The sequence below is a fragment of the Silurus aristotelis genome, assembly GCF_946808225.1.
Source record: "Silurus aristotelis genome assembly, chromosome: 10".
NCBI classification, from domain to species: Eukaryota; Metazoa; Chordata; class Actinopteri; order Siluriformes; family Siluridae; genus Silurus; species Silurus aristotelis.
The window spans coordinates 17,979,178-17,996,831 of record NC_139583.1 but is presented as its reverse complement, the minus strand read 5'-3'; the positions used below and the strand labels follow the sequence as shown (position 1 = coordinate 17,996,831).

The window sequence follows — 17,654 nt, the reverse complement described above, 5'->3', positions numbered from 1 at the left end:
CTGACAGTGTTCGGGGTTCAGATACACTCTCCCAGTTTAAGTGTAGATTAAAAACATATCTTTTTAGCAAAGCCTACACATCACACACATCACATCACAACCTTGTGCTCCAGAATATATGATTACATGCACATTATCAACTTGTGCTGTTAATATCATGAACAGCAGCCACGCTAATTCCTCTCCACTGCTTCTCTTTCTCTCCCCATCCCGAGGCATCCTGAGGTTTGGCCAGCTCCAGTCACGTCCCACCTCGTGAAGATTATGGACCTATGGATGATCATGGAGAAGTAGATGCCGAGTGTTTAAAGGCCCTGGCATGGAGAAGCTGATGCTGGATCTATGATGATCACAAATTGTTCTGTATTGTTGAAAGATTTATGACCAAACTCTTGATGTCACCCATATGAGGATGGGTTCCCCTTTGAGTCTGGTTCCTCTCAAGGTTTCTTCCTCATATCATCTAAGGGAGTTTTTCCTTGCCACTGTCGCCACGGCTTGCTCATCAGGGACAAACGCACACCATTCACCTTCACTGTTGTTTTCTGTAAAGCTGCTTTGAGACAATGTCTGTTGTGAAAAGCGCTATACAAATAAACTTGACTTGACTTGACTTGACTATTTTATCACAGGTGTTGGTAACCTAGGTTACACTTATTGATTTGGATCATAATGCTTGGTTTAATAAAGACTGGATTTTTCTGATCCTTCATCGGTCTGTGTATTTCATGACTAACTAACTAACAGAGAAAAAAATCTATAGGTAACTCTAAGTCTTCTTCTTCTTCTTTCGGCTGCTCCCATTAGGGGTCACCACAGCGGATCATCCGTCTCCATACCACCCTGTCCTCTACAGCTGGCTCTTTTACACCAACTACCTGCATGTCTTCCTTAACCACATCCATGAACATCTTTTCCTCCTACCTGGTGGCTCCATCCTCAGCATTCTCCTACCAATATAATTCATGTCCAAACCATCTTAATCTCGCCTCCCTCACCTTGTCACCAAAACATCCTACATGCGCTGTCCCTCTAATAAACTAATTTCTAATCTTGTCCATCCTCGTCACTCCCAACGAAAACCTTAACATCTTCAGCTCTGCTACCTCCAGCTCCACCTCCTATCTTTTACTCAATACCACTGTCTCTAATCCATACAACATCGCAGTTCTCACCACATACCTATAAACTTTCCCTTTTATTTTTGCAGATACCTTATCACAAATCACTCATGTCACTCTTCTCCACCCTGCCTGCACTTTTTTCTTTACTTCTCTAACACACTCTCCATTACTTTGCACTGTTGACCCCAAGCCCAATTTCCACCGGTACCCTGTCGGCTAACGATACCTGTGGTGGTCGTTGTTAACCCGGGCCTCGACCGATCCGGTATGAAATTCTCATTTGTGATCCGCATATTTGATTTGGCACGTTTTACGCTGGATGCCCTTCCTAACGCAACCCTCCCCATTTACCCGGGCTTGGGACCGGCACCAAGAGTGCACTGGCTTGTGCATCCATAATGGCTGGGTTCTATAGGTAACTCTAAGTGACTGCAAATAATGTATCAAGCCTGATGTATACTTGAAACACAGAAAATAATACTTTATATATGTAAGAGGATTAAAATGGAATAGAAATGATAAGTAGAGATGTAGTGAGAGTATGGGTCCAACAAAAAAGTATTTGAAGCATATGACTAGCTTCTGATGTAGGTATTAAGAGTTACAGTAATACATCACATCAAAAAAAAAAAAAAAACTGGGGTGGGGTGGTTTTTTAACCACCCCAAAATCAGTTGGAGGTCCAGACAACAGGTTGCTTTCAGAATTTTTTTTGCTCATGCTTTCTCCACTTACCCATTAATTTATTGATTTCAGTTAATAAAAATATTTGGGAATACAAAACAGCAGCAACATAGAAATATGACATAGCCAGATGGAGATAGGTTTCCCTTTTGAGTCTGGTTCCTTTCAAAGTTTCTTCTTTAAGCCACCTTAAGGTGTTTTTCTTTGCCACACTCACACACCCACACTGGCTTGCTCATTAGGAATAAACAATATAAGGGAACAAACTTACAGGCACAAAACTTAGACATCGTTTCATACAGCTTAATATCTGCATTACCTCTGTTTAAGCTGGTTTAAGACAAGGTCCATTGTTGAACACAATAAAATAAAGATTAATTAAAATGAATTAAGTCAGTATCATGCAACTTATAGAGGCAGAGTGTCAGAAATGGCAGAGTCCGAAATAAAGATGGGTAGATATTTACCAATCTGTGAAAAATTGTGTCCAAAAATTGTTGAACAATTTCATAATAATGTTTCTCAACATAAAATTGTGAAGCCTAAATATTTTAAAATCTGCAGTACATTATATAATGAAAAGATTCAGAGAATCAGGAGGAATCTCTGTGCATAAGGGGCAAGGGTGAAAATCAATATTGGATGGCTATGATATTTGGGCCCTCAGGCAACACTGCATAAAAAAGGCATTATTCTGCGATGAAAAATCATTTTTAGGCTCAGGAACAACTCCAGAAATCATTGTTTTTTTAATACGGTTTACAGTCATCCAAAAATGCAAGCTAAAGAAGCCATAATCGAACATGATCCAAATGCATATTTCAGCAAGATAATGCAAAATCACATACTGTATATATCACAAAAGCACAACTTAATAGTAGAAGAGTCCATTTGCTGAATTAGACTGTCTGCAGTCCAGTCCTTTAACCAAATTTTGCAAATCATGAAATGAAAAATATAAAAAAGAAGACCAAGGACTGTTGAGCAGGTAGAACCCTATATTAGACACGAATGGAACAACATTCCACTGCCATAAACTCCAGCAAGTGGTATCCTAAGGTCTCAGATATAAAAGAAGAGTGGATGGTACACAGTGGTAAACATGGCCTGTCCCACCGTTTTAATGTTTTTCTAAAATAGGGTCAATTTCTAGTGCCGCACGAAGGCAGACAGGAAGTAGCAGTAGTTTTCACTAGCGCCGACACCAATCAGCTAAATATTTAGATATTTTTCATTGATTCCGGAAACAAGCCCACAGGGTTTTTTCAAAAATGCTTTATACTGCAAAAAATAAAACTGAGAGGAAGGATTCTTTCACGACGTGTTGGATGAACTACCGGAACATTGCGAGGGTGAAGCTAGTGCTGATTTTAAGATGGATCCAGCCATGGCATTTCAACATTTGAAGCAGACTGTTTCAAAAACAATAAATGCCAAATTCGACCCTCTAGCTGAGGTGGTACATTTTTACTCTTAACAACTGGAGAACTGCAAAACTCGCCAAACAAAGAATTGTCCCAGCAGAAGAGTTAGCTTAAAGTTTCAAGGGTTAGAACACGGGCCTGCAAAGTTACATCACTTACCAATCACAAAGGCGATTTAGAGAACAGAGGACGGCGCAAAAATATTCACATTTTCTGCTTATCAGAAGGGGCAGAGGGCTTGAACACGGTGCCATTTCTCCAAAAATGGATCCCGTTTATTCACTTGGACACTGTAAAATCTAATAGTTGTCATGACTTGCATAGATAAGTTACCAGTACTAATATGTACTACTTAAAAGTTTTTATAAATTAACATGTGTTGCATCAGAGGGAAAACGGCCGCTGTTCCTTTAAGGATGTGGTGGGCGGTATTGTAGTCCAGGGGTGGGGTGCATTGTGGGTAGTGTAGTAAGGAAGTTAAGTGTGCGAGCTGAATATGTTCCATGTGCGCGATTCGTGTATGAAAAACCTGTTTTGTGTTCTGTAGTGCATTTGTTTAGGATAAGTTATCCACCTGGGAATTATACTACACTGTATCTTGTGAATTTGTCTGACAAGAACCAGTAAAAAACCGGATACATCGGCTAATGTTGTCCAGCTAATCATTCCACGAACCTGAACTGAGGAGTTGTTACGCTGCCGCCGGAGGAAGTATAAGCGGATTAGTAACACATGTAATTGAATGGTAAAAAAGTACATTTTACTGTTTTTTTTGAGTGAAGTTAACATGGCTTAAGTCGTTTATTTTGAGTCAACCTATTTGGGTTCAAGTTACTATCACAACAGGGCTTAATTTGCTGTCACTTGCTAAGAGCGTGTATTTTATAACGAACCCTAAAAGCAACCAGAACTGCGCATCTGCTGTAGAAGTCATTGGACGTCTCGCGCTGTGCCGACATATTCACAATTTAAGGATCTCTTCATGTAAAGGTAGGTTATCAAACAAATAATAACAATAGGTTACTTTCGTAACCCCGGTTCTCTGAAACGTCGAGTGGAGAGATCCACCTATGGGAAGGGCATCCGTACCTGACCTCTGCAGAAGCATTCAATTGCACCAAGTCTGGCTTGACGGACAGACAAGGCACTACCTCTCCTCAGTGAGCATATTCGCTTCTCGTGCAGCAAGCGGGGCAAACTTGGTGGATCTCTCCACTCGACGTTTCAGAGAACCGGGGTTACGAAAGTAACCTATTGTTCTCTTTCATCATCTCGTGTTCGAGATCCACCTATGGGAGATATAGACAACTCCCCGGTTGCCCAATACACTCATAGCGAGGCCCTGTAAGCCAGAGGACAGCCAAACGGGTGGTGCACGGCACGTCACAAAGCATAATAATTAACATAACTAGGCCGGGCGGACGGGGTTGAAAGGAGTGCAGACCTAGTAGCATGTGGCTACGAAGAGCCCACACTTAAGACTGCATGAGCTACTGGGGTTCGGGTAACATCGAGCCGGTAGTACCTAACAAAGGTGTGCGGAGAGGACCAGCTCGCAGCGGCACAAATGTCCTGCAAGGGAACTCCCCTGAACAGAGCCCAAGAAGTAGCCACGCCTCTAGTGGAGTGCGCTCTAAGGCCACCTGGGGGCTGCATGCCCCTAGATTTATACGCTAAGGAGATGGCTTCTACCAGCCAGCGAGAGAGACGTTGCTTAGAGATGGGATTCCCCGTGTTCGGCGGGGCCCAAGAGATGAAGAGCTGGTCGCTCTTTCGAAAAGAGTTTGTCCTGTTCATGTAAACCTGTAGGGCACGCACAGGGCACAAAGCATTCAGCCTCTGGTCCTCCGCAGAGGAAAAAGGGGGAGGATGAAAGGCAGAGAGCTCAGTCACCTCACCAGAGAAAGCTGGGAAGCATTTAGGCATGAAGGCCGGGTTAGGCCTAAGCAAAACCTTATCTCCATTGAACAAGAATTTGGTGCACGAGGAATGAACCGAGAGCGCATGCAAATCACTGACACGTTTGGCGGAAGCTAAAGCCAGAAGCAGAGCCGTCTTGAAGGACAGAAGCCTGAGGGAGATATCCCCCAGGGGCTCAAAAGGTTGTCGGGCCAGCACCCCCAGCACCATGGATAGATCCCAATCTGGGACTACACTTTTGGTGATCAGGATGGAGCGGCGCGCGCCCTTCATGAATCTATGGATAAGGGGGTGCTGACCCACCGTAGTGTCGCCGAAGCCGACGTGAAACGCAGCGATAGCCGCTAAATAGACCTTAATCGTCGAAAAAGTTCTGCCACGATCGATAAGGTCCTGCAAAAAACCCAGAATGTCAGAAACTGAGCACAGATATGAGACGAGCTGGTGTTTCTCCCACCACTCCTCAAACACACGCCACTTGCACCAATCATAGAGAGAACGTGTGGAAGAGGCCCTGGCGTTCTGAATCGTGGCGATAACACGTGGGGAAAGCCCCAAAGTGTTTAAATTCGCCCTCTCACGGGCCAGGCCCAGAGAGCCACCCTGTCTGGGTGAGGATGATAGATCCTGGGCCACGGGTGAGCCAGAGCGTCTACGCCGAGGGGTGTGTCCTCGTCCCGAAGCGAGAAGAACATAGTACAGTGGGAGTTTTCGCGCGAGGCGAAGAGATCGATGGTAGCCTGGCCGAACCTCTCCCATAGCAACCTCACTATCTGAGGGTGGAGCCGCCATTCTCCGTAGAGTGGGTTTCCTCTCGACAGAAGGTCTGCGCCCCTGTTCAAAATGCCCGGGACGTGAGTCGCCCGTAACGACAGAAAATGCCGTGCAGGGTCCCATGCGCGTAAAACTCCGCAGCTCTCCAGCGGCGCAGCGCGGCCATGCACGCGCGCGTCACCGTAACATAGCGGCAAAGATCGCGCAACGGGCTGAGATGCAGGGACAAAACCCACTTCATAAAAGCCCACACCTAGAGGCAACGCATGGACAGCCGAAGCCATAAGACCCTGTAATCTGAGGCATGTGCGATATTGTATGCGCGCTCCTTCCCTGAACCACGCGAGACAGTTCATGAATGAAGAGATGCACTTCTGTGACAGGCGCATGCGCATCGTAACGGAATTCAGCTCCAGCCCCAGGAATATGACCTCCTGAGCGGGAGTGAAGTTGCTCTTGTTCACATTGACTCTGAAACCGAGCGCAGCGATGTGAGAGAGCACACGGGCAGTGTTTTGAATCACTTTCTCTCTCGAATCGGCTATAATAAGCCAATCGTCTATGTATGTTAGGATTCTGATACCCGCTGATCTCAAAGGCGCAAGTCCCGCCTCCACACACAGACAGAACGTCCTCGGACTCAGCGCGAGCCTGAACGGAAGGACCGTGAATTCGTAACACAGGCCTTGGTAGGCGAAACGAAGGAATTTTATGTGCGGAGGATAGATGCTTATGTGGAAAAAAGCATCGCTCAGATCGATCGAGCAAAAACAATTGTTCTGCTTTATTGAACGTATGAGCGGGCCGTGTGATAACATTCTGAAATTTTATTTCCTTAAATGTTTGTTCAACACTCTGAGATCCAGAATAGGACGGAGCGAACCGTCTTTTTTCGGGACCAGGAAATAGCGAGAGTAAAAACCCTGATCGCTTAGATGCGGGGATACAACTCGAATCGCTCTCTTCTCGAGAAGAGATGAGATTTCGTCTTTCAGAATGTGAGCGGAGCTCTCGTCCGTATGGGACCATACCACTCCGCTGAACCGCGGGGGTGTTTTGGCAAACTGAAGTCTGTAACCCCTTGTGACTGTGTGAATCACCCAATCGGGGGCTGAGACAGCCAGCCAGCCTGTCACGTGACTCCCGAGCGTCCCCACACAGCCCGGCGAAATGCCGAGAGCCGATCCGGCCGGATCGCTCATTAATGGTGCAATGGCGCCATCTAGTGGCCAAACTAGAGACGACATGTGGGGATCTGGGGAAAAATTCTCTCCCAGAGACGAATTCATAGGATTCGTCAGAGTTATTGATATTTTTTGTATTTCTTGTCTTTTTTTGTGAAAAACTGGGGCCGTAGCCTTTATTAAATTTGTGAGAGGAGAGTGAAGGGGCGTGTTTGGTGACACTGCTTCTGCACTTAATCTCACATCTTTCCCCACTGGAACGGGGAAACGCACTCTGGACGACACGGGGAACAGTGAAGCCTGTGCTGAACAGAGAGTGACCCTCGCCGGCGAGGGGGGGGCTGACCTTGCTGAAGGAGAACCTCCGTCTTTTGGACGGGCGAACTTGGAGGGAAGAACAAGTGTCCGGAGGGCTGGTCGCCCATGAACGCGGAACGAAAACCCCCTGTGGCCGAGCATCAGGTCGGCCGTCTTCGTTTAGGACCCGAAGGGGCGGGTTTCCTCGCCGCGAGGTCTGTAATTTCTGCCAGTGTAGTGGGGATGGCGCCCCGCAGCAGAAGTGTTAGATGGCCGCACAGATGGTGTCTAATGCTGCGCCTGCTTCATAGGAAGACACAATTTGAACGTCTCGTCCTCCTTCTTTTTATCATCACATCGTTGTTGCATCAGAGCCACAGCCGGGCCAAAAAGAGCTTGGCCGGGTTCAATCGGCGCTCCTGCGATGCGACGTTTCTCACTATCAGGGAGAACGGAAAGATTGAGCCACAGTGCACGTTCTCCGACCACCGATAAAGCCATAGAACGCCCGCTCGCTTGGACAGCCTGACGGGCATTACGGAGAACAAGGTCATTGACCGAGACGACCTCCTTCCAGAGATCGGGCGATGGTGACCCTTTCTCCAGTTGTTGACCCAAATCGATCAGGAGTTCGGCCTGATACGCGGCCAACAGCGAGGAGACATTAAGAGCTTGTATAGCGAGAGCTGAGGCTTTGTACCATGCCTGATGAATCGATGCGGAGAAGCGATCCATTTTACCCGGGAGGACGGGCTTGAGTGGGGTGAGCAGCCGCCCTGAGATGGGTTGAGGTGTCTGGCGATGGAAGGTTTGATAACCGGGGGATCACCCATGGCGAGACTCGCCATATCCTTAACTTCCAACCCAGCAAGACCATGTTTCAGGTCGAGCGGATCTCCCCAGCAATATCTCATGTGTTTAGCACATGCAGGGAGGACGGGAAGCAGCTGCTTTCTCGGGCCGGAAGGAGGTCCCAGAAGCTTGCCGTCATATACGTCCCTCTCCTGATCCGAAGCATTCAGGAGAGCCGGCCATTCGACGCCAAGCCGCGCGGTAGCGCGTTCACAAAGCTCCAGCAAAACCGATTGAGATGGGGCGGGGGGAGCCTGAGGGGCCACGGAGGACGGGATGGCGACCTCGTCATCCGAGCCGTCGAGAAGGTCCGCCTCGATCTCATCCCCGGAACCTGTCGGTCCTTCGGGGAGACGGTTGTCGACCGGTAGTAAATCCTCGAACGGGGAAGGACACAAGTCGGCCCAGTCAGAGGAAATCGCACCGCAGGAGGCCCCCGGGTGCACAACGGCGTCGCCTTTTTCCCCCTCCGAGTCGGAGAGCTCAAAATCGACACACTGCGAAGCGGCCGTTTTGAGTCTGCGACGCAGGAGCTTTTTTGGGAGCGCCAGGCAATGGCTACAGTTCTCCGGGAGGTCAATAGCTTCTTGCGCATGCTTGAGACCCATGCAGACAACACAGAAGGGATGGGAATCCCTCGCGGCGATGAGTGCGCCGCACGCGGTCGGGCAGGCCCGCGATAGGTTGTCCACCGGAGTAGCCGGTGCCGCTTTAGAAAGATGATGAAAGAGAACTGTGTGGATTTGTCCGTTCTACTTTTGTTATAGCTCTAACTATCATTTGTTTCATATTAACTCAGCTAACAAACACTGCACAAGTTGAGCACTCTTCCGAAAGAGGGAGAAGAGAAAGACTTCTCTTCTGTGTGGTGTGGTGGACAGTGACTGCAAGAGTGGACGATACGACCACTGAATATTTTGAGTAGCTAATGACCTTCCAACCGTCTTGGTGAGTTTTTTTTCTTAGAAATGTACTAAACTATTACTAAGCTAACACCGCTAATGCGGTCGCTAGGTTAACGTGGTGTTAAAACCTTTTTTTCTCTTTTTTTTCTGGCTTTTCTGTCGACCACTACGCTGATTTCTGTTGAACATAGCGGGTAAAAATATGAATTTTTGTATGTAAACTGAGAGATCCACAGAGCGAAGGTTAACGTTAACTTATCCCGAAACGCTTGTAACACGCGGTGCCTCAAAATGTTTACTTGCATTTCTGCGGGACACAAGAGACCAGGTTTCAAATCCAAAAGTCTAGTCACATGTTTTTTGTGGATTTGCTGTGCATTGCAGGTAAATGCAGAGTTCAACAGGATTGCCAGGAAGTGTTGGAAAAATAATTGCTGAAATTGTGCAGCAAGTTGATTCAGGCGTAAGTCTTCTAAAGCGTTCTTAATGTCATTTTTTGTTAAACGAGCATAAATACTGTATTTTAAGAAATGGCAACTTGCAGTAGTGTTAAAACACTAGGTCCTTTGTTCCAGATAAACTGTGTACTAGATTTGGAGATGACTTCTCTCCACTGAAAAAAAACAACAACAACATTTAGATAAAACTCTTTTCATGTACACTTTTGTGTTGAATATTGTATTATCCTGAACTTAATTTGTTCTTTCCATTAGAAGCGAGATGTGACAGCACTACATAGTCAGAGTTCTCAGAGGCCTCCCAATACTACTTGGTGACGATCCGAGTAACTTCTACAACACTGCCTTTGTAAGTTTTTACACAGTTACAGAAAAATAAGAATATGGACTATGTCCCTGTGAGTTCAGTACTAGAAGGGAGCACAGTGTTGCATTGGGTAGTTCTGGTCACTCACAGCAAGAATGAATTGGGTTCAATCCAGCTAGCTGACAGGTGTGGAAGAGCAGCAGGAATCTTTTTGTGTACAGTAAAAATGATCCATGGCCCATGTGTTGATGCAGGAAAATGCAGGTTTGAGTAAAATAATTTCACTTTTCAGTTTGTTTTTTCGTGGTCAGCCTGTTGGATCTGTCCACCAGAAAAAAAACAGGTGATAATCACAGCAGTCAGGTGATGCTTCTGAGGAATGCTGCAGATGACAGCCGAAATGTAAAAAGTAATTAGTAGTATTTGTCAAACAAAAAGAAACTGTGAAATTAATGATAAAATTTGATATGATATTTGATATGATATTTTTTACAGTTCGTTTTTTCTTTCTTTCATCGCTTTAAAATATCAAAATATCTTTTTGATTTTCGGCATCCTTTACTTTCCGTTGGCTCCGTCTCGTCTATTTTTGCATTTGGAAGAGCACTTTTTACCCTGTTTGAGGGTTTGAAAGCAGTGAGCGGAGGACATTCACCAGAACTACGAACACACACTACAGTAATCACATTAAGGTACGTAATTTCTCTACTATGGCGAACATCCAGTTCATTCAGTGTGTGAAGTGTGACATGTTTAGTCGGTCTTTCTCCGTTGTTAGCGATAATTTTATCTGTGAGAAGTGTAAGCTAGATTGCTTTTTGACGGAGAAGATCTTTAGAGGAGCCCATCCAGAGTCTAGAGAGAAGTAGTGAGTGCGAGAGCAGTTCAGGTTCTGCAGGGGAAAGTCTGGATGCCCTAGGTGAAGTTAATATTCCCCCGACTCCGGCATTAGAGCCCTCGCAGCAGGGCGAATGGGTGACGACTCGGCATACTCGCAAAGCCAAAGCTAACGCTAAGGCTTGCCCACGGGAGCACCATTCCTCTCCGCTTCACATGTCCAACAGGTTTGCTCTCCTTAGTGAAGCACCCGCTGAGAAACCTGAAAGAGCTCTGGTTTTAAGAGACTCCATTCTGAGGCACGTGAAATTAACTAGACCTTTAGGGGCACCAGCAGCACAGGTTATGTGTATACTGGGAGACAGGGTGCCCTGACATAGCATTTCAGCTTAGATTCTTAGGAAAGCACAGGTTCTCTAACATAGTTTTTTACACAGGAGCTAATGATCTACGCCTTCGACAGTCAGAGGTTACTGAGAGTAATATTATAGAGGTGTGTAAATTAGCGAAGGCAATGTCCGATGCAGTAACATGCTCTGGCCCCATCCCAATGCGAATTGGCGATGTAGCCTACAGCAGGTTATGGTCGCTAAACTGCTGGATGTCCGAGTGGTGCTCCAAAAACAATGTGGGCTTCATTAATAATTGGAGCATTTTTGAGGGTAAGGCTGGCCTGTTAGGGCGGGACGGTATCCATCCCACTCGGGAAGGTGCTGCTCTTATTTCTTGTAGTATAGGTAATAGTCTCAGAACAGCACTAGTTAACAAGTGACTGTCTAGAGCCAAGGCCAGGGAGCAGACAGACAGGCTAAACCGACCGTCTGCTAGCTGCACAGAGTCGTCACTCAGGATCCACCATATTGAGACTGTGTCTGTCCCCCGAGCGAAACCAAAATATAGGAATTATCAGAAAGTCTGTTTTAGTAACCTTATTAACAGTGAATTAAATAGGACTGAACGCACAGCCAGCACCTCTGATCTAAAAATAGGAATGTTGAATATTAGAGCTCTCACGTCAAATGCGCTTACTATAAACGAAATTATTACCGACCAGGAGTTTAATATGTGTTTGACAGAAAGTGGATTAAACCGAATAAATATGTAGCATTAAATGAAGCGAGTCCTCCTGGGTATAGTTACATACACCAACCCCGTCTAAATGGCAGAGGAGGCGGAGTCGCAGCTATTTATAATAATAATCTAAACGTCACACAAAAGACTAAACACAAATGTAAAACCCAGCATAAAATATTCAGTGTCCGAAAGCAGGTCCAATCAGTTAATTCCACTAATTATTATTTATAGACCCCCAGGGCCCTACTCTGCTTTTCTCATAGAATTTGCAGATTTCATCACAAATTTAGCTACTTCTTTAGACAAAGCATTAATTATTGGTGACTTTAATATTCATTTTGATAATCAGGAAGACTCCTTAAGAGCAGCAGTTGTGTCCATTCTAGATTCAGTTGGAATTAATCAGAATGTTATAGGACCCACTCATAGTGGTGGACACACTCTCGATTTGTTGTTAACATTTGGATTAAAAAACTTAGTCATAATTCCACAGTCTGAAGCTATTTCAGACCATTATCTCATCTCTTTTAAAATCTGCCTCAGTCATTGCATTACTATCTCACCACGTTACCGTGTTAAGCATACTTTCACGTCAGCTACAGCAGCGCGTTTTATCAATAATCTTCCAGAAATTATGATATTAGATAGATCTCCGTCTGACCCCGCAGAGCTCGACTGGGCCACTAATACCTAGAATCAACGTTATGTTACACTCTAGATAATGTAGCTCCCCTTAAGACCAAAATGATCAGGAAGAAAAAATTTGCAGAGTGGTATAATGATCTTACACGCACCTTAAAACAGACCACTCGAAAATTAGAACGTAAATGGCGTCAAACAAAATTAACAGTATTTCAAATAGCATGGAAAGAGAGCCTCCTAAATTATAGAAAATCTCTTAGTGCTGCTAGATCAGCATATTTCTCCACCCTCATAGAAAATAACAAGCATAATCCTAGATTTTTATTCAGCACGGTAGCAAAACTAACAGGGAATAAAAGCACTGCACTAACATGCACACCATCATTAGGTAGAAATGATTTCATGAACTTTTTTAATAATAAAATTGAAAACATCAGGCAAGAAATCCAGATGGTTAATATAAATCCAAATTATATTACAAGTAACCCTGTAGACAGCAGCGTAATTATAGCAGACAATCAACTACAAAGCTTTACTCCTATTCATGAGAATGACTTAATTTCATTTCAGTGACTTAGTTCAGGGGTGTCAAACTCAGGCCCGCGGGCCAAATCTGGCCAAAGCGGTGTAATTATATTTGGCCAGCGAGATCATATCAAATGTGTATTAGTACTGGCCCGCCAGTATATATTGCATACACCGCTAAAACAAATCCAAATCCAAATCCCAGAATGCTCCGCTAATACTACAAATCCCAGAATGCTTTGTTAGCGCGTTGGCGCGTCAGTCAAGACCGCTGAAAAACTCCGCCTACTCAGCGCTAAATTTACAAGGAGATTTACAGACTTTGAAGCCCAGAAATGCAGATTTGAACTGCTCAGTAATCCGTTTGTGATTGACGTGGAAAGCGCACCAACCAACCTCCAAATGGAGCTGATTGAACTCCAGTGTAGAGACACGCTCGAGTCAAAGTACGACTCTGTGTGTGCTGCACAGTTTCCATGTTTCCTCCCCGACACACTGCTCCAACTCTGTCCCCAAGCTGCTCAAACGCTCTTTGTGTTCACCAGCACATATCTGTGTGAGCAACTGTTCTCTTTAATAAAGATGAACAAAACACCACTCAGGAGTCTCACTGATGAACATCTTCACTCTATCCTGAGGATTTCCTCAGCTCAGAGCCTAACCCCAGACATGATGCACTTGCATCTAAAAAGAGATGCAGGAATCTGTCTTCAACCAATGAATGAATGTTGTCTTTATGCACTTTTCTTACTCCAAGATCCAAGAGCATGGACTGTTAATGGTTGAAAGATTGCTTTGTTTAATTGAAGAAAATTATTATTATTTTTGGTTTTGTTGTTGGCCTGTGAAAAATGATTTACATTATAAAGGAATTTGAAAGTCTATAGATAGAGCGAGGCGGACATAATAAGAAACGAATACCACTGATTTGTGTTTTATTTCTATTTTTATTTATATATTTATTTATATTCAAATTGTTTTTATTTGTGTTTATAATATTAAACTTTTCCAGATTTAATGTTTATGCAAAACAAAAGTTTGTTTCCATATGAAAAGGTTCAACATGACATATCTAGAGAGATGGGAAAACATGCTCAATTGCAGTCGTTTTTTCAATAAATATTGAGTTTGGCCCGCGACTTTGTCCCAGTTTTAAATTTTGGCCCACTGTGAATTTGAGTTTGACACCCCTGGCTTAGTTCATTTATTTGGAATAAGTGGAAGCCTAGACTAAAATGTTCTAAATTGCAGCTTTCTGGTTCTTCATGGGGCTTGGATTTGACAAATGTTAGAAAATACCAATTGGCCTGTTAGCTAAGATTTATAGCTGTATGGACTTGAGCTACAAGACGGACCCTTATCTATTTTGAGTCTTCCAGTCAGAAACTTGTAGAACAAAGTTAATAGCAGTCTATATTCTAGCCTTTACTGGCAGAAAAAAATTGATTGTTAATGTGGATTAGTAAAAAAAAACCCATCTTTGAGAGGATGGAACAAGACTATTAGGAAAATAATTCCCTTAGAATTCCTAACTTGTGTTACTTATATGTCCTCTGAAGCTTTTCATCAAGTTTGGTCTCCACACCTGGATTTTATTGATGTCTCTCTAAGCAATATTTCTAATTTTGGTATGTAATAATGCACGTGTATGGTCCCCCCTCAAAATGTTTTTTTTTAAATAAATAAATATGAAATAAATTATAGATTTATGAGACTTCCGATTTTTATATTTTTCTTCATTGCATAATTGTTTTGTTTGCTTTTTGCCTTATTGTTTTTTTATGTTTGCTTTTTTCATTGGTAATAGCTGCATGCATGTCTGTGCACGATGTGAGGAACTGCTTTCAGCAGCATGAACACCAGAAAAGCAGCAGCATCACCAGTCAGGAACTAGCAGCATTGTTCACAGAGATATTAAAACTCACTCTGGACTAGCCAATAATATAAATTTGATACAAACAGCCCATTTATTGTCTCTGTCTCAAAGAAACCCAAGCCTGCCTTCTTTAGTGACCTAGCCCTGACCTATTGTAAGTTGTGATGGAGTGTTTTAAACAACTTGCCAAAGACTTTTTCTTTACTACCTGACACCCTGACCTATTTTAGTTTACATTCCATCCCAATCACGCCTCAGACAATGCCAGCAAAACTCTTGAACTGAGCCTCCTGCTGTATTCATTGAACTCTGTTCATTTATGATTCTGTAGACACTTCCAAATCTACCAACATAATCACATTTAATGACAACACTGTTGTTATGAGCAATATCTCTGGAAAAGGATGAGAAAACCTGCATAGTGGATGGTAAACATTTTTAGAACTGGTACTATGGGAACAATATTTTCTTGGATGTCAGCAGGAATTCCTGACCTTTTGAAAGACAGTGGAGAGAGTAGAGAGTGGACAATAGACATTGTAAATTTAGCAAAATTCGCAAATACTGTAGATAGAAAGATCATTCCTTGTTTTATATTTATTTAAAATGAAGTAATTCTTCATTTTGTATTTAATTTGTATTATACTTTTATTTCCATTTTATGTCAGTGATTAGTCATTACTGCAAAGATATTTTACTGCATGTCATACTATGCATTTCAGTATGTGTATGAACTGTAAAATTGTCATTATGCTGCTAACAGGTTTCCATACTGTGTAGGGGGGAATACCTGTGATACTGTATGCATGATGTGAATCGTGGCAACACTCACCCCTTAGGTGGGCTCTCAAAGTCCTCCTCCCAGTAGTGGTGTTCTTCTTCTTGGTGGAGATCAATGTCCCGTGTGGAAGTATAGCTATGCACCACTCCCTTTCCACCATGGAAATACATGGAACTTCCATCTGACTGGCAGGCATGCTTGTGATTAGAAAAAAACAGGTTGTAAAATATTTCAAATTAACTAATTTCATTTCAGAAGATGATCCTGGACTATGCACTTTCCTCAGTTTGGCATACTTTAATTAATAAAATTAGGCACAAACTATTTTCAAGAGATGTCAAATATCTGCTCAATATCCATACAGCCTTTAAATGGGTATTTTTATATAACCTTTATAGTTGCTCCAGGGAAAAAGATCCAGTTAGCAGTATCAGGAGGATCAAGGTTATCCTCTAATATGGTGGGTTTGTGGGCCATGTTGACCAGCAGTATGTTATCCAGTCCCCAGCAGGACTCATAACCATTAGGCTCAGATGCAGCCTCCTGGAACCACCTCAGGTGAACAGCCTCTCCCTTGCAGCTTGGTGGCACAGTAAGTAGATGTACCACTGTGCTGATATTTCTGGGTGCTCTTGAAAAGCAAAAGAACCAGGAAGAACATTTAACTGAGCAATAAACACAAAGTTGAATGGAAGCCTCAATTAGTCTTGATAAGGTTAAGACAATGAAGGTAAAAATGACCACACACACACACACAGACAAACACACTGAAAACACAGTGCTGGAACAACGCTAACTGCTTTTTTGCCTCCTGAAACCTGTCAACAACTGTATTCACAGCGTTGCTGAACAGGCCAATGCGTACAATGGGGGCGTCCAGTGGGAATGCTCTGTCAATGTCAGAGATGCCTCTCTGTGGCCACCAGGGCTGACATAGACCGGCCAATGGTCCTATTGGTCTCTTTAGTAGCCCTAAGAGCCAGGTCTATTGCACGACAAAGCTTTTGGACATCGTCAGTGTCCGTACTAGCTCCCTAATCCAATTTCCTCAGCAGGTATTTCCAATACGCCTGCAGCACAGCCATACTGTGCCGGCAGCCGGCGCCTTGACACATCTCTGTGTATGCCTTACCAACCAAGGCAGAGGAAGGCTGAAGGGACTTGGTGGGCAGTGCTAGGGCCTTGAGGGCTGATGAAGCACCCGAGGAAAGATAGCCAGCAACGTCTTTTAACCCAGGGCATTGACCCATAACCGCACTCTTTCAGTCAGGCCACATTAGCATAGAGGGAGACATTGGGACTGAAAAGGCAGGCTGAGTATGGGCTTTCCAAGACCTGGACACCTCCTGGCAGACCCCGGCATGGAGGCAGTAACTTTGATCGCAAAAAAGCTTTGGCAGACGCTGTTTTTAGTTTTTCGTGTGGCCAAGAAATATCTAGCTTGGCAACAGCATAAGTCACCACCTCCAAAAGCTTTTAGAACAAGACTGGTTGCAAAGGAGCATCTACGGGTTCACTAGCATCTATTCCCTCTCCCTCCTGGGACTGAGCACTGGCTCTAAAAGAAACTGGAGATAGGCTGGTCCCTTTCAGATCCAGTGCTTTCTCCCCGGTCTCGAAAGGCATGCTTCCGAGCGCTGGGGGAAAGCACTGGATCTAAGTAGGAACACATAGATGGTACTGAGGCCTGCTTTCCATATTTATTTTCTCACACAGACATACACAGAGTGCTTCCTAAACAGTCTGGCAGTATAAGACTCTTGTTCTCAAAGTGTTGTTGATGCAGCTAAAGTTCCTGCAAGGGAACGTCTCTAGGTTAAGTATGTAACCCTGATTCTCTCAGGGAACGAGATGCTGGGTTTTCAGGCCATACTCCTTGCATCCCTAAAGCACTTCCTTCTATTGCAGCTAGCACTGTCTAAACCGCATGTGCATTTAATAGCTTCCTGTTCGGAATGTCACCCTGCTGGTGACGCCACGTCTTTCTGTT

The 17,654-nt window shown here is 44.2% G+C and overlaps 2 protein-coding genes across 2 annotated transcripts in view; both read right to left on the bottom strand.

Annotated features, from left to right (window-relative positions):
• Positions 1-17,654, bottom strand: part of kti12 (KTI12 chromatin associated homolog) — a 418,740-nt gene that overhangs the window by 135,659 nt on the left and 265,427 nt on the right. The gene's annotated exons all lie outside the window — the stretch shown is intronic.
• The window catches only part of reln (reelin), a 514,851-nt gene that overhangs the window by 335,309 nt on the left and 161,888 nt on the right, over positions 1-17,654 (bottom strand). The window contains exons 10-11 of the mRNA XM_083552560.1: positions 16,055-16,295; positions 15,716-15,861 (exon numbers count right to left, since the gene is read on the bottom strand). Coding sequence (XP_083408686.1) covers positions 15,716-15,861; positions 16,055-16,295 — 387 coding nt within the window. The remainder of the gene's footprint in view (positions 1-15,715; positions 15,862-16,054; positions 16,296-17,654) is intronic.